At 35.6% G+C, this 27,104-nt stretch overlaps 1 protein-coding gene across 1 annotated transcript; it reads left to right on the top strand.

Annotated features, from left to right (window-relative positions):
* The first annotated feature begins 511 nt into the window (after window positions 1-511).
* Sh2d1b (SH2 domain containing 1B) lies at window positions 512-26,847 on the top strand. The gene is made up of 4 exons (XM_076863243.1): window positions 512-647; window positions 24,186-24,249; window positions 25,155-25,311; window positions 26,760-26,847. Exons 1-4 carry the CDS (start codon window positions 514-516, stop codon window positions 26,795-26,797), a joined length of 393 nt encoding a protein of 130 aa, XP_076719358.1. The 5' UTR covers window positions 512-513; the 3' UTR covers window positions 26,798-26,847.
* Window positions 26,848-27,104: the final 257 nt, after the last annotated feature.

The raw sequence follows: 27,104 nt of genomic DNA, 5'->3' as shown, positions 1-27,104 counted from the left end.
TTTTAGCATCCAAATGCTTTTTGAATATCCATTCTGAGCTAAGCTAGCCTAATGAGCAGCAGCTTTGGCAGAAAATGGGTACCCATTAAAAGCAAAATCAGTGGTGTGTTCCTTGGAAAGAAAAACCAAGAGCCAGAGAAGGTAAAAACTGATGGTAGGTGGTGACATATAAACTGCAACACAGTTTCAGGGAGTTTGTCCTCAGTGTTGCAGCCCCCGTCATGGCATCAGATTCTACTGTATTCGAATGTGTTCTCATGTGCTTGTGTGTGAGTCACTTATAGGCTAACACGGGTTGGTCACTTTATCACCCACACTATTCTCATTTCCTGAATCTTGTGAAGCTCACTGAGCTCCATTGAGCAACCCCATCTCCTTCCCACCCAACTAGAGGAAGAGGTATTTCCCCAAGCCTCTTTAAGCCAGCCGCCTCCTCTTCCCTGTTCAGAGCCATCCCTTGGCTTGGAGTTGGATTTCAGGTTAACAGGCCACTAAAACACAAGAAGGCACTTCATGGATCTACCTTACTACCACGGCCCTCTGACCAAGCGAGACTGTGAGATCTTATTGCTCAAGGAAGGAGTGGATGGCAGCTTTCTGCTAAGAGACAGCGAGTCTGTGCCAGGAGTCCTGTGCCTCTGTGTCTCGTGAGTAGCCTCATTTTCAGCACATTAGAAATCTGGCTTTGGTTGCAGTAATGGCAGCCACATAGTCGAGGAATTGTGTTTCACTGTGTTGCAGCCCCAAATAGCTAGAAGCTTCCAAGACAGGACAGAAGGGATGTGCCCATTGCTCTTCTACCTGCTCTCCTCTCCCTGGTGTGAATACCACATGAGCAGACTCTGTAGCAGCAGAATTGGCACTGGTGAGAAGGAAAAGGAAAGAAAAACATGTGAGATAGAGAGAAGGTAGAAATGTCAGAAACATCCTCTCCTTCACAGGTCTGTTTATTTGGTGTGGAGAAGGGGCCCCTTATAAAATTCCAATCTGAAAGATTGTATTTCTGCTACAGCCTTTTTCAAACGTAAAAATACAAATGTTTCATATTTTGTTAGATTGTAAAGGGCTTCACCATAAATCATTTCTTTTCATTTTTCTTGTGGTATATCAAGAGAAGCAGAAGCAGTCAGCATTTTATCAATAAAGAAACAGAAACGCAGATTTCTCAAATGATTTGTTAGTATTAAAATTTAGCTGGTATTTCCAGGGTCTATGCTAAGTGTAAGATTCTAAGCCAGAATATCAGAGGTATTTTGATGAAAGAAATTGTTTACACTCAATTTAGAAAGTCATCCTGAACAGATATCAGTGGAGATCCCCTGACTTTGTATATTTTCCCGTTTATAAAACTAAACCCTTTATTCTACCTATGAAAAATTAAAAACAAATTGTTTTCTGTTATAGTGAAATTATTCATTGACACTTGTTAGAGCATGGCGAGAAAAACTTTATTCAGATCACTTGACCACTGCAATTGGATTTGCAGCAGGAAGAGGGATGGAGCTCAACTTTGAATGCAGCATTGGGCAAGTGAAAATGTATAACAAAGGAGTAGAGTCAGTGGATGGAAATATTGCTAAGATAAGAAGAATTACAGCTAAACTAACCTAAAAGGATTCTAGGGGAAGACAGGCCAGAGTTATCATACATCAACTGGGGCGTGCTGGCAGATGAAGAACCTGATCAGACATTAAGGCTGATCAAATATTGAAGATAAGCGTTCTTGCTAAATGGACTTAGCAGAGTTCTTTGATAGCTGACTTTTATAAGGAAATACACAGATGGGCTTAGGAGAAGGTTCAGAAGCCTGACTAAAGTCTGGCCAGGCAAAGAATCTTCATCATTCTTTGGATGAGCTTGTGTGCTTCTTAGAACTTGAGAACTGTAAAGACAAAAGTGACTATAAATACTAAGAGAATATGTAAGGATATGTTCGCTTTTTTAAATGGTGTTGGAGATACAGGCATGAGCCTGATAGCCCTAAGGTGTTCTCAGTTTACATTTTCAAGTGAAAAGTGATGGTGGGAAAGTTTTTATATACATTTTTAGCCATTGGTAGTTTCTGCTTCGGTTTGTCCCTTAAGGGTTTGTGTGTTGGAAGGTTGGTTCCCAGTGTGGCAATGTTAAGAAGCAGTGGGACCTTTAAGAGATGAGTAAAAACTAAGACTACCCAGAGGTAATTACTGTTGAGCAGAGGACATTTATGCTCATGCTGATGCAGGCTTCTTAACCAGTAATGTAGCTCAAGATTTTACTAATAAAAATTTTCTTCAGAGTTATGATTGCACAAATTGGGAAGGGTCTCAGTGTCTCTAGGAGGGCATCTCTACCATCAGCAAAATTCTATCAGGCAAGATTGGATAAATCCACAAATGTTATGAAAAAAAAAAAACTCCAAGATTTATTGTTGTTGAAAAGACAAGGGGAAGTGGGGGGGGGGTCATGGTATTATAAATGATGGTGGAATGTGATGGACATTATTATCCAAGTACATGTATGAAGACATTAATTGGTGTGAATATACTTTGTATACAACCAGAAGTATGAAAAATTATGCTTTATATGTGAACTAAGAATTATAATGCATTCTGCTGTCATATATAAATAAAAAATAAAAAAAATAAAAGACAAGCTGCAAAATATGACCCTATTTGAGTAAAGAGAGAGAAAGAGAGAGATTGTGTTAGTCAGGCATAACCTCAATGGCGTGTAAAGCTGAGGCAAGAGAATCACAAGTTCCAGGTCAGACTCAGCAAAATTTAGTGAAAACTTCTCTCAAAATAGAAAGGACTGGGATGTAGCTCAGTGGTAGAGAACCCCTGGGTTCAATCCCCAGAGTAGGAAAAAAAATGTCTGGGGAATTTAGGAGTGATTGGGAGAAGAGTGTCAGGTTCACTTTTTCATTGATAACTTATTTGCACTGTTTACCTGTTGTACGTAGGCATCTGTTTCTTTTTTCATTTTTAAACAACAAATTGTTTTTAATAGTTTATAAAAAATGTAGTGACTCCTCACTCTCTACCCAAACATTGTATTTCTGGGGGAAATTCTACAGGAATTTCAATATAGTACTTGTTTTTGTTTGTTTGTTTGTTTGTTTGTACTGGGGATTGAACACAGAGGCACTTAACCACTAAGCTCTTTTTAGTTTTTAATTTTGAGACAAGGTCTCATTAAGTAGTTTAAGCCCTCATTAAGTTGCTGAGGCTGGCTTTGAACTTGTGATCCTCCTGCCTTAGCCTTTCAAGATGCTGGGATTATATGTATGTGTACCATGCCTGGCGCTTTTATATTTTTTTAGGCAGTCCAAAATGTCTTAAATAAATAAAATAAGGATAAAGTAAAATTCCCAGAAAAGAGAGTTTTTATTTGAATTTAAGGACAGAATATATGAGCAGGAAAGTTTTCCTAGGTAGACTGGAGATGGGACTTAGAGTGGATGCAATTTGGTTACAAGGAAATGAGGTGGAATGCATTTTTAGGGAGGGGAGGCGGTAGCAATATCCAAGTCAGATATTTTTAAGCACATACAACTTATACAGGTTCCTCAAAGGAAGTTTGAAAACCAGATTTTTGAAGAGTAGGTTGGGATGAGATCAAGGAATTTAAAAGGAATAATTCTATAGGAAATAGGAGGCACGAATGGCTTTTGAGCAGGGAAGTGCCAAGTTTTAGGAATTTCAAACTGACATGGAGAATGGACTGAAGTGGGAGATGATAAAAACAGAGATTGTCTTGCTTTGGGATGGGAGACAGTAAAGAACTTGATATGATGAGACAAGTGGAAATGAAAAACACAAAAAGAAGTTGCAAGAGATGTGCCAGAGATAGAACAAACCTTGACCAGGATCTCAGAGACCATGGTCTATGCTGGGATTCTCTTTGAAAGTGGCATTTGTTCTCAGCTTCTCTGCAGTGTATCAGGCCAACTTACATATTCATTTAAAGAAAACGTCACTAAGACATGCTAAAAAAATGATAAATCAAATGGCAAGGCAAGAATAAATACTTATTGGGTGCCTGCACAAGGTCAATTCTTGCCCTCCTCTCTCTACCCAGGTCACTGAAAATTAGGCAAAATTTCATGCACCCTCAGGCATAAGGCTCAAGTCAAATGCCCCATGTACACCTCATTGTGGTCCTTGTGAAAGTTTATTATCACCCAGATCAGTAAGGACTACTCAATTTGGGTTGTTCAACAATACTTTGAAGTCCCCCAAACACTCAGTTAATGCCTTCAACATAGGTCAGATCCTAGTAAGGAAAATAAGAAGGAAACAGACTGAAATGTTTCTGACAATTGTGATGACTGGACTATCATTAGGGCACTCTGAGAGCTGAGAGCAAAGAGTGACTTACCTGTCGAGGCGTGAAGAGCAAGACATTACTAGATACAGGTGTTGGAGGAGGAATGGAACCTTCATTTATTCATTCAACAAGCAAACACTAAACACCTGTTAGGTTCCAAGTATGGTCCTCAATATTGGTAAAACAATGATACATTCTAGAGGCAATGTTTATGGTCTTATGAAGCTACATTCCAGTAAGAGGAGACAATTTGATGAAAACAAAAAACCTTATAGCCAGGCATTATATAGCACATTCCTGTAATCCCAGTGACTTGGAAGACTGAGACAGGAGTATTGCAAATTCAAGGCCTTTGGCATCCAATCATAATAAAATTTGTGTAAGCAAATCTAAAATTACCATATAACATAAATATTAGCCTGTTTGTCTACATAGTTTTTCTATATAGAAAGAGCCACCACATAGGGGTTTCCTATGAAGCAAAAATTATGCTAAGCATGCTACATGGATTGTCTCCTTTGTCTTTTGCAAAGCTCTTTGAGATAGGTGACATTACCTCTATTTTGTGTGGAAAGAAACTAGAGCTTCTGATTTAATAACTTGCCCAAGGCCAAACTGTTAATATGTTTTTAGGTACTTTGCCTTTACCCATATCCCCTGCTCCACTCAGCTATGTTCAAGGTGGTCACCTTGGAACTAGCAGAGAACTTGAGGGCTCAGCAGTGTACCCTAATGTGTAGAATCTTGTCTTTCCGCTTGCTAGAGATGAGCAGCTCTTTCTGCTTTGCTGCATTAGAATGGCAATATGTCAACTTCCATGTTTTCAGAGACCTAAACAAGGATACTACAGTGAAGTTAAAAGCAAAGGAAAGAAGTCTCAGAGAGTATTTGCCTGGTGGCAAACAGCACTGGCCAGAAAGCTATGTGGTAAACATGGACAGGAAATGGTATCTGATCTCACAACATGATAGATTGTCTAGAAAACCCCGACACGCCAAACACCATCTATATTGTGTGACTTTGGGAGTATCAGGAAGTTGAAAGTGGTTTTGCCTTTGCAATTAGTAAAACCAAAATGTGGTGGGTATTAGGAGATGGAGAGGATTCATCTGTGGAGTTAAGGGAAAGGAGGGACTTTCTATAAAATGCTTCATTATACATGACAGTATGCAACCTATCTTTTTCAACATATTATACTTTGTAGCTCAGATAAAGTTGATGCACATCATCTATTAATGATTGCTTAGTATTTTATTGCTTGTATATACCACAATTTAAACATAATCATACCCTTATTTCTATTTTGTGTGGAAAGAAACTAGAGCTTCTGATTTAATAACTTGCCCGAGGCCAAACTGTTAATATGTTTTTATGTACTTTGCCTTTATCCATTTCCCCTGTGCCAGGTAAGACTGCAGGTAAGAAAGATTGGTGCCCAAACTCCTGTCTGTCCTTGCTCAGGAGTATAATGGCACTATCTTTCTGTTGTTCTGAGAAAGGTATTAAGAAAAAAACAGAAATTATTTTACTCTCACCACCTAGAAATCACCATTTTAAAAAATTTCAACACATATCTTTCCAGACTTCTCTTTTTTCCAGACTTCTCTTCTATATAAGCAAATATTTATGCACAGTTGAGCACAGTGGCACACACCTGTAATCCCAGCAGTTTGGGAGGCTGAGGAAGGAAAATCACAAGTTCAAAGCCAGACTCAACAACTTAGACCCTAAGCCACTTAGTGAGACCTTGTCTCAAAACAAAAAAATAAAAAGGGATGAGGATTTGGCTCAGTGGTTAAGCATTTCTGGGCTCAATTTCTGGTACCAAAAAAAAAAAAAAAAACAAAAACAACAACAACAACAATGAAAAAACTATGCACATAAATGCTTCATTATACACGACAGTTTGCAATCTATCTTTTTCAACGTATTATACTTATCATTGCAGCTCAGATTAAGTTGATACACATCATCTATTAATGATTGCTTAGTATTTTATTGCTTGTATATACCATAATGTAAACATAATCATACACTTATTTTTAACATTTATTTTGTATTTTTGCAATAGATCAAATGTAATTTGGGACAATTACAATTTTTGTACTTATATTTTTAAAATTTTGTCCATCTTTGTTCTTGGGATAAAATCCTAAACATTTAATTTTTTTCCACACACTAACAAATTCGTACAATAAAAGATTACACCAACACACACTCCAATCAAGAGCAGCAAAAGGCTAGAAGTCAAAAGTCCTAAAACATTAACCCAAAGTTAACAAATATCAATGTTAAAACAGTTAACCCAAGTTAATAAAGAATGTCACGACCTAAAAAAAGGTAGACCATATAATTGACATCATAGGGCATGTTTATTTCCATTTCCTTCAACTGATCTTTTGACTAAATAAAGCTCAAAACACATACTGGAACAAATTTCCCCACAACACTGGCCACAGCCTGAAACCAGCTGCTCGCCTACAAACTGTTCATAAATTAATGAAGGGCTCAGAAATTCAAGCCCAGAACCTCATGTAATAACCAAAGGCTAAAACTACATCACAATGAGTAAAACAATTCAAAGGTAAAGGAAACTTAGAGTACCTAGCCTTTCCAGAACTTCACTGAGAATTTAATACTAAAGCTTTAAGTCATTTTTATAAATCCTGTATTTCTCATGTCTTACATGAGGTTGGAGATTTCTACAGGCTACCCAAAAATTCAGGCTCCACTTTGTCACTTCCATCCCGGGGGTCAAGCCACCACATATTTATTGAGTACATGACAGTAAATATAGAAAACACTTTTAAAAAAAATACTGCATCTTGAAAAAAAAAAAGAAAACACTTTTTTTTCCTATCTAATGTCAAAAAACAACCATGAAAACAGAAAAGCATAAAAGTAAAATTAACTTAAATTTGGTTTATATTCTTATACAAAAATAAATTCATTTATCTGATTTTCTATGCCAAAAAAGACCTTTACATTTTTATTGAGATGTCATTGACATAAAATTAGAATGTACAATTTGATGAGTTTTGACATATGCATAATACTTGAAACTATCACCAAAACCAAAATAATGAACAGATAGATCCATTACCTCCCAAACTTCCATTATACCTCTTGGCAATCTCTCTTTACTACACTTCCTACCCACCCCAAATCCCAAGCCACCTTGATTTAGTTTCTGGCACTAAAAATTAACATGTTTTTCCCTAGAATTTGATATAAATTAAATCATAAAGTATATATAATCTTTTCCATCTCTGAATTCACCGGAATAATTATTTTGAGATTCATCTATGTAATTACATGTATGAATATTGCACTTTTTATTGTTGAATAGTATTCCATTTTAGGAGTATATCACCATTGCTTTACTCATTCATGGTTATTACAACAAAAGTTGCTACACATATCTATGATTAAGTCTTTGGGTGAGCCTATTTTTTAAATTTCTGATAGATAAAAAAAAAGTTAGGACTGGAATAGCTAAAAGTCATTTGTTCTGTGTAATTTTGTCCTTCTAAGAAACTACCAAATTGTCTCAAAAACTGATTGCACTATTTCACCATTCCCACTGACATTATATGAGAGATCTGATTGCTTCACATTCTCACTAGCACATGGAATGGTCATCGTATTAAGCATGCAGTGGTATCTCATGAATTTAATTTGCATTTCACTAATAATCAATGATACTGAGTATTTTTTCCTGTGTTTATTTGCCATTCACCTAATTTCTCTGATGAAATAGCTTGCACATTTTTAGATTATTTATTTATCATTATTGGGTTTTGATAATTCTTTACATATTATAAATGCAAGTCTTTTCCGAGGTAGGTGATTCACAAATATCTTTTCCTAGTTTGTGATTTTTTTGAAATTTTCTTAACAGTATAGAGATTCTTAATTTTATGCAACCCAGTTTATATTTTTTTCTTCTATAGGCCATGCTTTTGAGGTTATATCTAATAAATCCTTGCTTCACTTAATTTACAAAGACTTTATGTTTTATTCTGTACCTTCAGTTTCACATCTGGTACAGTCAACTTCAACTCTGTTTTCTAAGCTTTCCACTCTACTCCATTGATCTTTATTCTATCTTTATGTAAATTCCATATTATGTTGATTACTATCCCTTTAAAATTTTTGAAATCAGATAAAGTAAGACCTTCAACTTTTTCAGGTTATTTTGATTATCCTAGGCCATTAGTATTTTCATACATACTTTGTATTCAGCTTGTCAATCATCACCCAAAACAACATAAAGCCCAAAAGTGCCTTGTAGAATTTAAATTGAGAGTCCATGAATCTATAGCTCAATCTGGGTAGAACCAATATCTTAACAATATTGATTCTGATCCATAAACCCAGTTTAATCTCTTCATTTATTTAGGTCTTCTTTAATTCCTCCTAAAAATGTTCTGTAATAGGTCCTGTAATCTTTTGTGAAATATATCCCTAAGATTTCTTACGTTCAATACTATTTTAAATCATGAACTTTAATTTCACTTTTTTACTTATTCAGTGTATAGAAATAGAAATGCAATTTCTAGGGCTGGGGTTGTGGCTCAGCGTTAGAGTGTTTGCCTCGGACGTGTGAAACCATGGGTTTGATCCTCAGCACCACATAAAATAAATAAGTGAAAAAAGGCTGTTCAATTAAAAAATAAATATTAAAAAAAGAAATGCAATTTCTATATATTAGGCTTGTATCTTGAATTAGCCTTTTTTGTAGAGTCTGTATGATTTTATACATACCATCTACTTGCTGTATTGAACTGACTGGAACTTCCAGAACAATATGTAATAGAAATGATGAGAATAAAATTCCTTGTCATTTCCTAATCTTTGGATGAAATCATTGAGTCTTTTACTAATAAGTATGAGTTTAGTACTTTTATTCATAGTAGAGCTAAGAAGTTTTAGTTTTGTTTTTGTTTTAAATAAGAAATGACCACAGAAGTTTGTTAAATAGTTTTCTTCATGAACTAAGATGAATATTTGTTCTTAGTTTGTTGGTCAGTCAATAGTGATTGATTTTCAAATATTAAAAACAACCATGCAGCCAGGTGCAGTGGCACAGATCTATAATCCTAGCAGCTCCGGAGGCTGAGGAAGGAGGATCAAAAGTTCAAAGCCAGGGCTGGGGATGTGGCTGAAGCGGTAGCGCGCTCGACTGGTATGCGTGCGGCCCGGGTTCGATCCTCAGCACCACATACAAACAAAGATGCTGTGTCCGCCGAACACTGAAAAAATAAATAAATAAATATTAAAAAAAAAAAAAAAAGTTCAAAGCCAGCTTCAACAAAAGCAAGGCACTAAGCAACTCAGTGAGATCTTGTCTCTAAATAAAATGCAAAATAGGGCTGTGGGTGTGACTCTGTGGTCAAGTGCCTCTGAGTTCGATTCCTGGTGACCCCATCCCCCCCACCCCCCCCCCAAAAAACCTTACAGTTTAACTTGAGCTAATTCCTATCTAATTATGATATATTGTTGTTTTTTTTGAATATATCGATTGAATTGATTTGTTAAAATTTTGGTAAGAATTATTACATCTATTTAATAGGAAACATAGTCTTTGTCCTTATTTTTTTATGTCTATGTGTGTTTTTTATATCAGAGAAATGCTGACCTCATGAACTAAATTGGGAGGATTTCCTTTTTAATTTTATGGGAGACTTTGTGGTTGTTGTTATTTCTTCCTTAAAAGTTTAGTAGAAGTCAACAATAAAGGCATCTGGACCTCGAGTTTTCTTTGTGGGGAAGTTTTTAACTACACATTCAATTTCTTTAATAAATGTATGGCTACTCAGGCTATGTTTTTATTAGATGAGCTTTGGGAGTTTGCATTTTTAAGTAATTTTTACATTTAATTGATGACATCAAATTTATTGAAGTAGGATAATAATATCATAATAATAATATCATAATATCTCATTATTATTTTAATACTGGAATTGGCAGTGATTTCACATCTTTATTCATTTTTTTTCTTTTGGGCACAGACGATTGAACTTGGGGGTACTCAACCACTGAACCACATCCACAGCCCTATTTTGTACTTTATTTTGAGACAGGGTTTTTCTGAGTTGCTTGGCACCTCACTGTTCTTAGGCTAGTTTCAAACTTGTGATCCTGCTGCCTCAGCCTCCCTAGCCACTGGGATTGTAGCCGTGCACCACCAACCCGGCTTCTTTCATTCTTGATATTGGTAAATTGTGTCGTCTCTATTTCCTGATTAATCTGACAACCACTTTGTCAATTGTATTTATCATCACAACAGATTTTGGCTTTATTATCCTTATTGGTTTTTCTCATGTATATTTTAATAATTTCAGATTTTGTATTTATTTCCTTCTTATGCTAATTTTCTCTCTCCATGTTCAATTGATTACTTAGAGAGGAGTTGAAATTTCTGACGGTAGTCATAGATTATCTATTTCTTCTTGTGGTTCTATCAGCTTTACTTTTGAAACATAAATATTTAGATGCATAAACACAATTATTAATCCTCTTAATTAGTTGGCCCTTTATTTTATTTTATGGGCTCTCTTCTTTATCCTTGGTTATATTATTTGCTCTGAAATCTACTTTGATTTTGCTAGTTTTAATTTTATTAAAGTTAAAATATAATTATTTTGGGCCGGGGATGTGGCGCAAGCGGCAACACGCTCACCTGGCATGCACGGGGCATGACCAGGGCCCTGGGTTCGATCCTCAGCATCACATAAAAATTAAAAAAAAATAAAGATGTTGTGTCCACCGAAAACTAAAAAATAAATATTAAAAAAATATATATAATTATTTTCATCATTTAAATTTTAATCTATTTGTCTTTTTATCAGATCTCTTGAGGTCCATGTTCTTGGATCTTGGTTTTTTTATCCCAATCTGACAATATCTTCATTTTAATTGGGATGCTTAATTGATGATTGACAGTATGAGTTTTAAGTTTACAATCTATTTATCCCTTCTATTCTTTGTTTCCCCTTTCCTCTTTATGACTACTTTTGGATTGATTATTTTTTTATATTTCCAAATTATCTCTTCGGGCAGTTTGCTAGCTATAATTCTTTGATTTTTTAGTTTCTTATTTATGTCTTTATGTTGTATCTATTGAACTTATCATAACTTATATTTAAGTAATCTTATACCACTTTCCCTGTGGTAACATCCTTTCACTTTCATTCACCCAAGCCCTTGTGCTATTATTGTCATGCATCTTATTTATATATATTTATCAATCCTATAACACATTGTTATTTGGATTTAAGTAAATAATTATCTCTTAAAGTAACTTACATATAAGAAAATTTGATTTCTTTTACTCACATATTTGTCCTTTCTGGTGCTCTTCATTCCTTTGTATATCTTGGAGTTTCTTAACCTTGACATTTTTGAAATTTTGGACTAGATAATTCTTTGTTGCAGGGAATGCCCTGGGCATCATAAAATATTTAGTAACATCTGGATAACAGTAGCCACTTTCTCTTCCAATTTTCAACAAATAAAAATGTCCCTGGAGATCATCAATGTTCATGAGGGAATAAAATCACTCATGGTGAAAATCAATAAAACTTATCAGAGAAAAAGAGGATTGGGGAGGGAAATGTGATATTTTGATTTGTAATGATAGATACATACATGCATACATATATTTAGTCTTCATCCAGTTTCCTAGCACAGATTCCTAAAATTCTTGGAATCTCTGGAGGGATAAGAGCCAACAACAGTGACTATTGACTGGCAATCCCTAGGTAGCCTAAGGATGGGAGCTGGTTGCCAAAAGTACAAGGCATGAATAGTCCCACCCCACCCCCAACCTCCTGGGAAATGAATGGGGAAAGGAGTTAAAGGTTGAATCTATCACCAAGGATAAATGATTTAGTAAATCATACCTTTGTAATGAAGCCTCCATAAAGAAGCCATAAGACTAGGTTCAGGAAGCTTCCAAATAGCTGAATTCATAGAGGTAGCAAGCCCAGATGGCACGAAAGCTCCACACCTCCCATCCCATACCTCTCTTTATCTATCTTTTTTATCCACTGTTCATCTGTATCTTTTGTAATATCTTTTATAATAAATTTATAAACCTGAGTAAAGTGTTGTTCTGAGTTCTGCCAAGCCCTTTTGCCAAACTAATCAAACCCAAAGAGGGGAGTATATAGCTAGTTGATCAGAAGTACAGGTCACAACCTGGTAGTGGAATCTGAAGCAGGGGGAAGTCTTGGGGTCTCAACCTATGGGGTCTGACACTATCTCCAGTTAGTGTCAGAACTAGAGTAGAAAACACCCAGCTGATATCCACTGCAGAATGGGTTGGTATTGGGGGATCCAACTCATACATCTGCCATCAAAAATGTTATGTTGAAAGCTATGTGAAAGTAAGAAAAACACCATTGATGTTTTTCCTGTCTTCATAGGAAAAGAATAAAAATAAAATATGCTAAGGTTGAAAAATATGGACACAGCTTTTTGTTTGCTCTCAACCTGAAAGGTAAAGTTTAACTCACTCACGTTCTTCCTTTTTTCCTGAGTATTTTAATTTGAAAAGTAAACACATGCCCTGTATATTTTTAAAGAAGAAGAAAAAACAAGTACAAAAACACACACAAAAAAAGTCATTCATGTACCTACTACTAAAATAAGTTTTGTTCATACTTATAATATTTTCTTGTGGTCTTTGTTGTATGTCTTTTTTATTCATACTTGGTATCAAACTCTATATAAAATTCGGCATCTGGTCTTTTTGTTTTGCTTAACACTGTCATATCATGGCATTTCCACTGCCATAAAAATTCTTTTGAGGCTGAGAGTATAACTTAGTAGAATAGCACTTGCAAGGCCCTGGATTTAATCGCTAGCACTGAAAAAAAAATTATTATGAATGTTATTTAATGTCTACATAAGAACTGATCTGTAAAAGCACATGACTTATTTAACCATCTTCTAATATTTTGGATATGTAAATTATTTCTACTTTTTCATCATCATAGATGCTGATAATATTTTAGCCCTTGGGCTTATGTCATAATCCATATTTCTGATAACTTACATAGAATAAATTATAGTTCAATATTTGGTCAAAGTGATGAAGACATTTTTATCCCTAATGAACATTTCTAAATTGGCTTTTTAAAAGCTTGTATAAATGTAGAATGTTGCTAGAAGTACATATGAAATAAAAGCAAAAACAAAAAACCAGAACAGGTAAAAGGAGAAAAGGATGGGATTTGCTAGTGGTTTAAAAAATCTCTGATCAGCTGAAATTTAAAAAAACTTGAATAAACAAGGGAACAAATCCATATTTTAGCTTTAGTTGGGCTTAGGAATGCCAATTAAAACATAATTTGATAAGAATTCATATTTTTACTAGTACTCTTTCCACTTAAAAACACTGTGTCTCCCTATTCGGTGAAATATTATATCTCCTGGTACGATTTCTTCATTTAGGCTTGGCACATTTCTTTTTAAGATCATTCAATGAAACTCAACAATTATTTACTGAATATGTGTTATGAGTCAGGCAATGTGCTAGAATGAACAAAGCAGGCACCCTGATTCTGGCTTTGGGAAGCTCACAGCCTAGTGTGAGTTGTAAATGAGTAAAAGGATAATTAGTATTCAGGATGATTAGTGGTAGGTTTGGATAGTACTGGATGATATTTTTCAGAAGTCCTTTCTATTACCCCAGTGGAGCATCCCATCCCAAGCCACTTCAACTGAAGCACTCAGTGCTCAGAATAAAAACTCAGCTATCTTGTACCTCCAACTCTCTGGACAAAACTTGGATGGCAAAGATGGCACATGGGCTGGTCACTATGGCATGCAGATTGGCATGGTATCAATATTCTCACTGACTCAGATATCATAGCTGTATGAGAACACTTGAGACGTTAAGACAGGAATATTCCAAGTAAATTCCGTCTACCCACCAACTCTTCTCACTTCCCCATGAGAATCACCTCTTCCCCCCTCCACACTTCCCAACACACGCAATAAATATAAGGGATACAAACTTTTAGACTATATTCATATTAGGTCAGTTTCTTGAAGCATCTAAAATTTTTCAAATACGCAAGAAAATAAAAACTTCACAAAAGATAATTACTAAAAAAAAAGCGTAATTTTGCCCTCAAAATATTGAACTTCAAGACATTGATTACAAAGCAAATAAATACTTAGTAGCGAGCCCTTTTATCTGTTTAATTGTCTTGTTTTTGGATAAAAACAGAACAGATGGTAAACCATCTGGAATCAAGACAATTATTTATCAAGATTACTAAAGACTTAAGTAATAAAATTTGTAACTTGCTTTCAACACAAAGGTATCAACTCCGATAAAAATTCAAAATGGTTACAAAAGAAAGATGGGATTATTTGAAGATGAGCAGGTCAAAGGAAAGTATTTGGGTACTTACCATTTCACAACTAAGGTAAACAGAATTTTTCCAATAGCTGGAAAACTGCACAAAAAGAAATGCTCACCATGCAAAATGAGACCACTCATGTACATTTCCTTCCTTCCTTCTCCCTCCCCTTACCCTGCTCTCTTTTTTCCTCTTTTCTTCCTCTCTTCATCCCTTCTGCTATCCCTCCTTTTTCTTTATCACACAATTGTACTTGAAAAAAGCTATTGGTTTTTTTTTTCAATTTTTCAAGATTAATAAAAATTTATTAAGTTTTAAGGAGTTTTGTTTTAAATATTGTCTTTTAATTAATGCAGTAATTCCTATTAGAAAAGTATATATCTATTTTTATTAATTTATACAATTACTTGATTTTTTAAGTATTTGTGATCTTTTATATTTTAAGTGTATTAAATATTTCAGTCTACCAACCTTTGCTTATTAATAAATAATTAAAGCATGGCATCATCAGTTTTCTTCCAATATCGTCATCTCATAGAATAGAAATTTGGACTCAAATTATAAACATTTCAATTTTACTAAGTTTTGCCACATTGTTCTCAGAGACATTACATTATTAGTATTTAAAACTTTCTATAGCTCCATGTCATAGCCAATATTTTACACTAGTAAATTTTACATTTCTGCCAAACTGGTTTAAACTAATTGTTTTTTAATTTGCATTCCTTTGATTGGCAGTGTTTATTGGCATTCTTTTTTTAATTATGCATTTCTATTCTCTTTACATATTGTTATATATAAGAAGAAGAATTAGTTTTATATATAATGAGATATATACAATTATCTTCTCCCAATTTGTGAACTTTTTCACTTTGTTAATAGTATATTTTGATAAACAAAAAATTTAATTTTTAAAAAATAAATTCATTAAAGGGAAACAGGTAAGGTGGATACCGTGAAAGTGTGTTATATGTGTCATGAAATTGTCACAATGACTCTCACCATGCTCATTAATATGCACTGATAATATCATTCTTAAAGTGAATTAATCTTTTCTATGGCTTGTGCATTTTCTGATTTAAAAATTTCTTAATTCAGTGTCATTATGTTGTTCACTTATATTTATTTATCTGAAGTTTAATGTTTTGCCTTTTCATAACTGAGTCTTCAATTATAGTCTAATCCAGTTTTATCTGTTTCCATATGAAAATATTGCCATTTAACAAATAGTTCATCCCTGCCCACCAACCTGCTATGATTGGTCACAATTCAAGTTTTCATATGTGCATGGATGTGTTTCTGGACTACTGAATGCCACTAATATCTTTTTCTGCCCTGAAACTAGTTTCTCACTATTTTAATTATAGCTTATATAAAAAAAAAGAAAGACGATAAGAAAAAGATTTATCAAGATAGGACATGCCCTTGATACACTCCAGTCTTTTTCTTTTCCCAAATTGACCTGACTATTCTAAGCCTAGATGTTTGTACAGAGAAGCAACATGATCTGACTCACATTTAAAAAAAAAAATCGCCCAGGCTGTTATATAAAGAATAATAATTAAAGATGTCGGACAGAGAGGAAAGAATTGCTAAAACTATGTTCTTAAATAGATGAAAGAGGATATGCCTTCACTGGAAATAAGAGGGATTAGCTTTCAGAGATATATGCAAAGTTTATCTGTAGTAAAAATGGCAGGGTATGTGAGTACAGATGTTAACAGGTATGGTGGTACAAGTCTGAGAATTCTCTACTTATTTATGGCCTTTGCTGATAAATGGATGGAAACATCATGCTAAGTGAAATAAGCCAGACTCAGAAAAGCAAGGATTGAATGTTTCCTTTCATATGCAGTAGCTAGAGAAAATTAAGGGATAAAAGAGAGGGGGAATCCCCTGAAAATAGAAGGGAGATCAGTGGAGCTGAGAAAAGGGGGGTTGAGGGGAAAGAAAGAGGGATGGGCAAAGGGAAAAACTGCAAAATGAAATGGACGAAATTATGCTATGTACAATATGAATATGCCACAGTGAATTCTGCCTTTAACTAGAAGGAACTGATTTTTAAAATAACAAATAAACAGAGAAAGACCAGTAGAGTAGAGGAAGGAGAACAGGAAGAGGAAGTAGGGGAGGGAAAGAGGAAGTACTGGGGTGTGAAATGAATCAAATTATATTCCATGCTTGTATGATTATGTTAAAATTAACCCCAATGCTATGTAGAACTATAGTGCACTAATAAAAACATCAAAAATATTAATAATAATATAACAGGAAAGAATGAGGATGGGAAAGCTTATAGTGGGGATTCATGGAGACAAGAGAAGGTATAGAATCATTTTTAAGGAGAAAAGGGGGAAAAAATGATTCCCTGGAAGCATCAAGAAACCAAGTGAGGGCTTCATTAATTTAAAGTAAAACTATTCTACCTGGATCCATGTTCTCACCTCATTTGCATACAACAAGTTGGAATTTAGTCAACATTCTTGTTTTGCTATTTCAGTAGAAGAGTTCGAGGTAAAATGCTCCTGGAATTATGAAGGGGTTATGCTCCCAACAAACCCATGATATGTTGAAAATATCATCAAACATCATCACCATCTCAGAATTTCTAATAATTTCATTTTAAACAAGGGACCCTATATTTCATTTTGCCCTGGCCTGCAAATTATGTAACCAGTGTTGGTTATGAAGTGAGTGGCTTAGGTAGGTAGAGAGCAAGATCACTGGAAGAGCGAAGATCAAGGATCTAAGAAATTGGGCTGTTGAACCCTCTATGTATGAATTGAAATTGCCAAGAGTTAGACAAGAATAATAATGGTGAGACTGACATTGAGCTACAACTAGAGACCAAAAGATGAAGGTGATTCTAGTAGTAGGTGAAATAATTTAGAGACATGAAACTCAAAGCTGTGGATTCAGAAAAGAAAACTGCACTGAAGAACCCTGAGAGCCAGAAGACTAGCCTCAATCCCAGGGCCCTTCGTGAAGCCCATAGTGAGGCCCATAGTGAGAAGGAGGTGGGAGGAAGAAGTAGCATTTTAGGGAAATAGGGGAAGCAGTGCCCAGGGTAAGAGGGACAGCAGATTCCTTTGAGAGCAAGAAGGTGACGAGAAAGGGAGGGATGTGATTAAAGGAGATTGAAGGTAGAGAGGATTTTGAGGATGGTGAAGCTTGAATTCCAGGGAACCCAGTGGAAGGATTTCAGGAGAGGAAGAAGGGAACAGACAAAGCCTATAGATAGTCTTGTGGAATTAGAATGCAGAAGATAAGGCAAACCTGCCAGACTGAGTGGTTCTTGAAATGACTGGCACACAAGGAAAAGGGGCATAATGAAATTAGCTTAACAAATTCAACAGGGAGAGAGTGGAGGCAAGGTGAGTGGCGAGGTGACAGGGGGAGAGACTTTCATGTCACTAATGGTGGCGGGGGTCGGGGAGTGCCAGCAGGGGGTTAGTGCAGGTAGAAGACCAGGGGAACCATGGTCTTTTTACAAATCTTTCATATACATGCACACTGGGGGAAAAAAGTGTTTCTTTTAAAAGTTTTATGAATGGCACTTATAAAAATAAGTAGAACAGGGAGCATTAAAAATAAATTTTTGTTTATGCTATCATACCATAGTCATATATTTTAGTTTGTCCCTGCTGCTGTAACAAAATACCTTAGACTGGATAACTTATAAATAATAGAAATGTATTCTTCACATTTCTGGAGGCTGAGAAGTCCAGGCTCAGGCACCAGGGAGTTTGGAGTCTGATAAGAGCTTGTTCTCTGCTTCCAAGATGGCATCTTGTCCTCTGGAGGAAACAAACACCATGTCCTCCCATGGCAGAATGGACAGAAGATACAGGCAGCTCTCTGAAGCCTTTTTTTTTTTTTAACTTTATAGATTTTTTTGTTTTAATTAGTTACACATGACAATAGAATGCGTTTGAACACTTTGATATATGATACATAAATGGGGTATAATTTTTTAAAATTTAATTTATTTTATTTTTTAAATACATGATAGCAGAATGTATCACAATTCTTATTAACATATAGAGCACAATTTTTCATATATTTGTATATAAAATATGTTCACACCAATTCATGTCTTTATACATGTACTTTTTTTTGCATTACAATTCTTATTACACATATACAGCACAATTTTCCGTATCTCTGGTTGTATATAAAGTATGTTGACACCAGTTCGTGTCCTCATACATGTGCTTTGGATAATGATGTCCGTCACATTCCACTATTCTTGCTAATCCCCTGCCCCCTCCCTTCCCCTTCTACCCCCCTCCCTTCCCCTTCCACCCCCATTCCATATCTAGAATTCATCTATTTCTCCCATGTTCCCCCTGCCTACCCCACTATGAGTCAGCCTCCTTATATCAGAGAAAACATTCAGCATTTGTTTTTTTGGGATTGGCTGACTTCACTTAGCATTATCTTCTCCAATGCCATCCATTTACCTGCAAACGCCATGATTTTATTCTATTTTATTGCTGAGTAAAATTCCATTGTGTATATATGCCACATTTTTTTAATCCATTCACCCACTGAAGGCATCTAGGTTGGCTCCACAGTTTAGCTACTGTGAATTGTGCTGCTATAAACATTGATGTGGCTGTGTCCCTGTAATATACTGTTATTAAGTCCTTTGGGTATAGTCCGAGGAGAGGGATAGCTGGGTCAAATGGTGTTTTTATTCCCAGATTTCCAAAGAATCTCCATACTGTTTTCCATATTGGCTGCACCAATTTGCAGTCCCACCAGCAATGTATGAGTGTAGGTTTTCCCCAGATCCTCGCCAACACTTATTGTGTTTGTCTTCATAATAGCTGCCATTCTGACTGGAGTGAGATGAAATCTTAGAGTAGTTTTGGTTTGCATTTCTCTAATTGCTAGAGATGTTGAAAATTTTGAAATATATTTGTTGATCGATTGTATTTCTTCTTCTGTGTATTGTCTGTTCTGTTCCTTAGTCCCCTTATTGATTGGGTTATTTGGGGTTTTTTTTTTTTTTTTTTTGGTGTTAACTTTTTTTGAGTTCTTTGTATATCTTAGAGATTAATGTTTTATCTGAGGTGCATGTGGTAAAGATTTTCTCCCATTCTGATTTTCTCCCATTGATTGTTTCCTTTGCTGAGAAGAAGTTTTTGGTTTGAATCCATCCCATTTTGTGATTCTTGATTTTACTTCTTGCCCTGTAGGGGTCTTATTAAGGAAGCCAGATCCTAGGCTGACATGGTGAAAATTTGGGCCCATTTTTTTCTTCTAGTAGGCACTTTTTTGTTCTAGTGCCTGAGTCTTTGATCCATTTTGAGTTGAGTTTTGTGCAGGGTGAGAGATAGAGTTTTAATTTCATTTTGCTACAATGTAGCTTTCCATTTTTTTCCAGCACCATTTGTTGAATAAGCTATTTTTTCTCCAGTGAATGTTTTTGGCACCTTTGCTTAGTATGAGATAGCTGTATTTGTGTGGGTTTGTTTCTGACTTCTATTCTGTACCATTGGTCTATGTGTCTGTTTTGGTGCTAATACCATACTGTTTTGTTACTACAGTTCTATAGTATTGTTTAAAATCTGGTATTGTGATGCCTCCTGCTTCTCTCTTCTTGCTAAGGATTTCTTTGTCTATTCTGGATCTGTTATTTTTCCAAATGAATTTCATGATTGCTTTTTCTATTTCTTTGAAGAATGACATTGGGATTTTATTTTATTTTATTTTGAGAGAGAGAGAGAGAGAGAGAGAGAGAGAGTGTTTTAATATTTATTTTAATTTTTTTTTAGTTTTCAGCAGACACAACATCTTTGTTTGTATGTGGTGCTGAGGATCAAACCCGGGCCCACGCATGCCAGGCGAGCGCATTACCGCTTGAGCCACATCCCCAGCCCGACATTGGGATTTTAATAGGAATTGCATTAGCTCTTTATAACACGTTTGGTAGTATGGGCATTTTGACAATATTAATTCTGTCTATCCAGCAGCATGGTAGGTCTTTCCATCTTCTAAGGTCTTATTCAATTTCCTTCTTTAGTGTTCTGTAGTTTTCATTGTAGAGGATTTTCTCCTATTTTGTTAGATTGATTCCCAAGTATTATTTTTTTGAAGCTATTGTGAATGGGGTAGTTTTCCTAATTTCTCTTTCAGTGGGTTAATTGCTGATGTATAGGAATGTGTTCAATTTATGGGTGTTGATTTTATAACCTGCTATTTTGCTGAATTCATTTATTAATTGTAGACATTTTATGGTGGAAATTTTTGAATCTTCTAAATATAGAATCATGTCATCAGTAAATAGTGATAGTTTCAGTTCTTCTTTACCTATTTGTATCCCTTTAAGTTCTTCTGTCTAATTGCTCTGGCTAGAGTTTCAAAGATGATGTTGAATAAAAATGATAAAAGAGGGCATCCTTGCCTTGTTTCAGTTTTTAGAGGGAATGTTTTCAATTTTCCTGTTCAAAATTATGTTGGCCTTGGGTGTAGCATATATAAGTTACATGATTTTGAGGTATGTTCCTACTATCCCTAGTTTTTCTAGTGTCTTGAACATGAAGGGTTGCTGTATTTTGTCAAATGTTTTTTTCTGCATCTATTAAGATGGTCATTCATTCTTGTTTTTAGTCTATTGATATGATGAATTACATTTATTGATTTCCATATGTGGAACCAATCCTGTATCCCTGAGATGAACCCCACTTGATTGTGGTACACTGTCTTTTTAATGTTTTTGTGTGCTATTTGTCAGAATTTTATTGAGAATTTTTGCATGTATGTTCATTAGGGATATTAGTCTGAAGCTTTCTTTCCTTGACGTGTCTTAGGTTTTGGTCTCTTAGAATGAGTTTTCTATTTCATGGAACTCTTTGAGTAGCATTAGTGTTAATTCTTCTTTGAAGGTCTTGTAGAATTCGACCAACAATTCATCTGGTCTTGGGCTTTTCTTGATTGGTAGGCTTTAGGCTTTTGATGGTGTTTTCTATTTCGTTTCTTGAAATTGATCTGTTTAAATTGTGTATGACCTACTGATTGAGTTGAGTAGGTCTTATGTCTCTAGAAATATTTTGATGTCTTCAATATTTTCTATTTTATTAGAATATAAATTTTCAAAATAATTTCCAATTGTCTTCTGTATTTCAGTCATGTCCATTGTGATATTTTCTTTTTCATCACATATTTTAGTAATTTGAGTTTTCTCCCTCTTTTTTCTTCTTCTCTGAAGCCTTTTTATAAGGACATTAATCTCATTCATGATAGCTGTCATCAAGAACTAATCATTTTCCAAAATGTCCCACCTCTTTATACCACCACAGTGGAGATTAGGTTTCTACTGAATAGGGGGCTGGACGTATAGTTCAGAGGCAGACTACATGCCTAGCATGTATGAAATCCTAGGTTCCATCCCCAGAACCACAAAAAATAAATAAATAAAAGAAACCTACATGAATTTTGGTACACAGACATTCAAATCATATCATGTTGTCATAAATTCATGTAAATCTTGTCATAAATATATCATGTATGTATAATCATATAAAATACATACTAACCTACTAAACTCATTGCTCTGTAATCTCACAGTGTTTGGTTTTTTGTTTTTGTGGTACTAGGGATTGAACTCAAGGGCACTGGGCCACTGAGCCACATCCCCAGCCGTATTTTGTATTTTATTTAGAGACAGAAGGTCACTGAATTGCTTAGTGCCTCACTTTTGCTGAGGCTGGCTTTGAACTCACAATTCTCCTGTCTCAGACTCCTGAGCTTCTGGGATTACCGGTGTGCACCACAGCACCCAGAGCCTCATAGTGTTTTTTGGAAAGCATTCCAAAATAAGCAAGAATAGGTGTCACAAGTTCAGTAAGTTAATTTCTTATAAAGCATTAATGTAATGTAGCTTGTTACTCCTTTTAGAATTTTCTAATTTGCAAAAAAATAAGACCATATTTGAGCAATGTCTGTCTTGTATCTTGGCTTTTAATCAAATTAACATAGCACCTCCATATGTTTTATTTTTTTCATAGTCCTCTAGTGAGGATTACCTTAGATAATTTAATAATATAATTAAAATAAATACATTTAAGAATTTAGTATAGGTTATATGATAACAAGTTTCTAAAACAACAAGCAAACAAAAAACTGTGGAATTAACCAAATGCAATTACAGACTTTGTTTAGATCCCAATTTAAACAATATGTCTTTGGAAAAACATTTTTGAGACCTCTTCCCAGTCTAGAATACTTTGTCACACGTGGACAGTCATATAACTTTTTGGTTTTATATCACACTTGTCATGTGATACTCACTGGCTTATTTTGGCCTCATGAGACCCCCCCCAGAAAGGATCAGGATTTGAAATCAATTACCAAAACCTCCAGACAATTAGTGATTAATTATAGTGTGATACTTGTACCTTAAAGCTGGAAATAGATACCTGACTTACCAATTCAGTCAAAAAAAAAAAAAAAAAAAAAAAAGAACGAGTCAGGGTGGAGTTGTGGCTCAGAGGTAGAGTTCTGGCCCTAGGTTACATGTGTGAGGCACTGAGTTTGATCCTCAGCACCACAAAAAGTAAAATAAAGACATTGTGTCCACCTATAACTAAAAACTGAATATAAAAATGAGTCATTTCATTCTTTGGCATAGGTGTATGGGTGGTGGAGGGCCGGGTATCAGGAAGTTTGAGCCTCATTCAATGTTTTTGATTCTATTTTTTTTTTTTTTTACATTGTAATGTTCTGTGAAATCAGAATATGTCCAATAGTTGACGGGTTCATTTAATGTTTGTACTCTTCTCCAGGAAAGCTATTAGAAATTAATAATGTATCTTACCATTGATAATATCTTAGAATTGAAGAATTCAATATGGAATTTTATTTCTTGCTTCGAAAATTGCTAAAATGGGTCCATTATCTAAATTATGATTAGATGATTAGCCAGTGACTCCTATTCCAATGAGAAACAAGAGCACAATACGTCACTTGCTTGGACAAAATTCCCAACATTCTCTAATGCAGTCAATGAGAAATCATTGATAAATAGCATGGGCATAGCTCAATGGTGTTTTATATGTTCTGTCAACCTAGAGCTAGGTGAAAGAGCTAGGGTGAAGCACCAAGACCACTGGAGCTGTAAATTTTCTCTCTCCTTACTCTCTTTGCCAGAGTCAAGACTTCCATCCTAACAATAGAGCTCCCCATTTCAAAGCCCCTGTGTCTTTCAAATTCCTCCAGATGAGAGGGCCTGATATTGACCAGTTTCTTTCAGGATCCAAGATTGATAAAAGCATTGCATATAAAATCGGGTGAGAATACAACCAGAGAAGTCAAAAAATTGTGCTCCATTTATTTGAGTACAATGAATCAAAGAACGTTCTGCTGTCTTGTATTATTGATTAGTACAAATAAATAAATATTTTTTAAAAAAGAATTTAAAAAATCTAATGAGACATGTTGCCTAAATTTGTATATAAGAACATTATGATTCATACAGTCATCTTTTCACAGGTTTAGAAATTTTGTCTATACATACCGAATCTTCAGAGAGAGACATGGGTATTACAAGATTCAGGTGAGAACACATAAGGACTCCTGCCGATCAAGGCAAAACCTGGGAGAGGAAAACCTGAGATCATCTCTTGAACCCAAGATGTGACCATCTGAAGGCATTCTAAGAAGAAAGCCTGTCTTCAGAGGCCTGCTGTGGATGATGGGTTGAAGTGACTGTATTATGGAGACCTCCTGTACACAACTTCAGTGTCAGCCTACATCACTATCTTTATACTGCATGTCAGAAAACCTGATTAACACCCTTCTTTGTAGCCCAACACAGTGGCCCTATGATAACCACAGTGGTGATCAAGATAACTAAATACATAAGGGTAGAGGAAGCAAATTCTTTTCTAAAAAAATTATTTCTATAGGATTGTATCAGAAAATAGTATTTGGTTTACAGCTGACAAACAGAAAACTATTCACAATTTTACTGAGTCAAGTTGATGTTCCTCCTTTCAATTTAAATCGCAACCTTTTGGGGGGATTCTGAATTCATCCTGTATGTAAATTGCATGTTTTGCATTTCCCATCAGAAGTCCACCTCAGTTAGTTCCCTAGCAAAGCTTGCCAGCAGGGCACAAGTCTGAAATAAGCTCTTAGAGCAGTCCCCTTTACAGTGTATCTGCGACAAGAATTGCCCCCAAACTTGCCAAGGATAGGGCTGACTTGACACTGCAGTCCAAGTTGCATATTTCTTGATTGTAAATCCTCTTTACTCAGAGTAGCTCAAGTCAGAGCTGGACTCAGAAACACAGTCTTTATGAATCGCAGTTGGTGTGAGCTCTTAAACATGAGCTGTTGGCCTCTTGTTTTCAGTTTGTCCACTCTCAGAAGCAACCCTGAGAACCGCTATTTCAGGAAGTTTCACAATTCACACACAATTGCAGATTATGAGTGACTTCCTTTCTTGTTTTTTTGCAGACTTTGGAAGGTACTCCAAAACAGATCTTTCCAAGCCTAAAGGAATTGATCTCCAAGTTTGAAAAGCCAAACCAAGGTCTGGTGGTTCACCTTTCAAAGCCAATAAAGAGAAGCAGTCCCAGCTTAAGAAGGAGAAGATTGAAAGTTAAACTGAATGGTATATAAGATAAAAGCTTTCCTGTGGGATCAGAAAGGAGCCTTCAACCTATTTCCACCAATGTCCTACTTGGCAGAATCAATACAAATAGATGCCCTTTCCCATGACATTACCTCTGAAAAGCTTCATCCTATTAAGTGCAATTTAAATTTTATTGAAAAATAATGTCTTCCAGCCCCTACAAGTGGTGGACAGCTGTGTTTGGGCAGCCAAAATAGCAAGAGAGGGTACTGGGCTGGCTTTGAATTCATTCTGTGACCTCATGCAATCTGCTAAGTTTGGGAATAAATGAACACGTGGACAGATTTTCCAATAAGAAAATTACTTCAACTCTCTCATTCACATTTATTCTCTTACATTTTTTTCCAATATTTAATAAGCATCCATTTATAAAGGGATAGCTGACAAATATTTCAGATATATCCCTAAAGATATGAAACCATAATGGTAAATTTGAGAGAAGACAATCTATCTGAGAAGTCTTAAATCTTATCACTAGCAGCCACTATTTCTTACCCTCACCCTTAAGATTTGCTCTCAACAGAATCTAGTACCTCTCAGTTGCAATGTGGTTTGAATTTGACTTCCAGAGACATTTAATCCTGATCTTTTCTGGTTAAATGTATGGCTACATTATCAATGGAAAATGATGTAGTTGCCAGTGGGCAGGTGATGGTGGTGAGATCAGATATGCTAGCCAGGGAGGACAGAGGATAGAGCCTTGGGTCACAAAACCCAAGAAGAGAAAGAATCACTCAAAAATATTCCCCAAGACCTGGGCAAGAATCTCCCCACCAGTTCTCCATGTTTGGTCAATACTTGCAGAGTGGGCTCCCAAATACTCATCTACAGAAAGGGAAATATCTCCCATTGACCTTATTTTCCTCCTCCCGTTGCCTTTGCCTCTTTAGAGCAAGCTTCTGATGAAGGCACTCATTTTCCATGGTGAATGCAGATATCTAGTACTGGAAACTTTAAAGCTTAGCTTATAAAGGAACCCCCTATTTTTCCAGAAAAACTCTGTGGTACCCCCACCATTTGAAGATGTCACTTTGATATGGCACCAAGATTGCTGTGTGTCATGAACACTGAAGGGAGATCAATAGAACAGAGAAAAGTGACCAGGAGAGGAGGAATGGGAGGAGAATGATATTGGCCAAATTATATTGTATGTTATGTGTAACTATACAACAATAATACCCCCTTCTCCCCAAAAAAGAAAAAAAAACCAAGGTGGCTTCACTAAAAAACAACAATAAAAATATGGGAAAAGTTAAAAAAAAAAATAAATAAAAAGAAAATATCCATTGATCCTAGGATCATTTATTTAAAAGTTCATTCTTAAAAAAAGAAAAGAAAAATGCTGGTCTTCTTTCCCTTGAGTGGGGTTGGTTAACATAGCTTCTGGGCATGAAGTCTCATGGATGGTCCTTTGCTTTTTCCCCCAGAGAACAGTGATGACAACTATGTGAATGTCTTACCTTAAAGGTGAAGATAAGAACTCTGGACAAAGCAAATTAAAGAAGAGATGGGGCAACAACTCTCACAGTTGGTAACTGCTTCACCTGCAAGTGTAGGTCTGGAATGACAAATTCTCGTGGCCAATTCAGAGTCTCCCAGTTAGGGTAACTGAAGATCTTCTGTCTATTAGCCTCAGAGAAATCACTCCTCATCTCCCTGCCTTCAAGACGAACACTACAAGAAGGCTTAAAGCCCCTCTTCACTTCTTGGAAAGGGACACCTGAACCTATTCTTCCTGACCCATTAAAGGAACTACATCACACTTGACATCC

The sequence above is a fragment of the Callospermophilus lateralis genome, chromosome 7 (genome assembly GCF_048772815.1).
Source record: "Callospermophilus lateralis isolate mCalLat2 chromosome 7, mCalLat2.hap1, whole genome shotgun sequence".
Classification (NCBI taxonomy): Eukaryota; Metazoa; Chordata; class Mammalia; order Rodentia; family Sciuridae; genus Callospermophilus; species Callospermophilus lateralis.
This window is presented reverse-complemented; position numbering and strand designations above follow the sequence as displayed.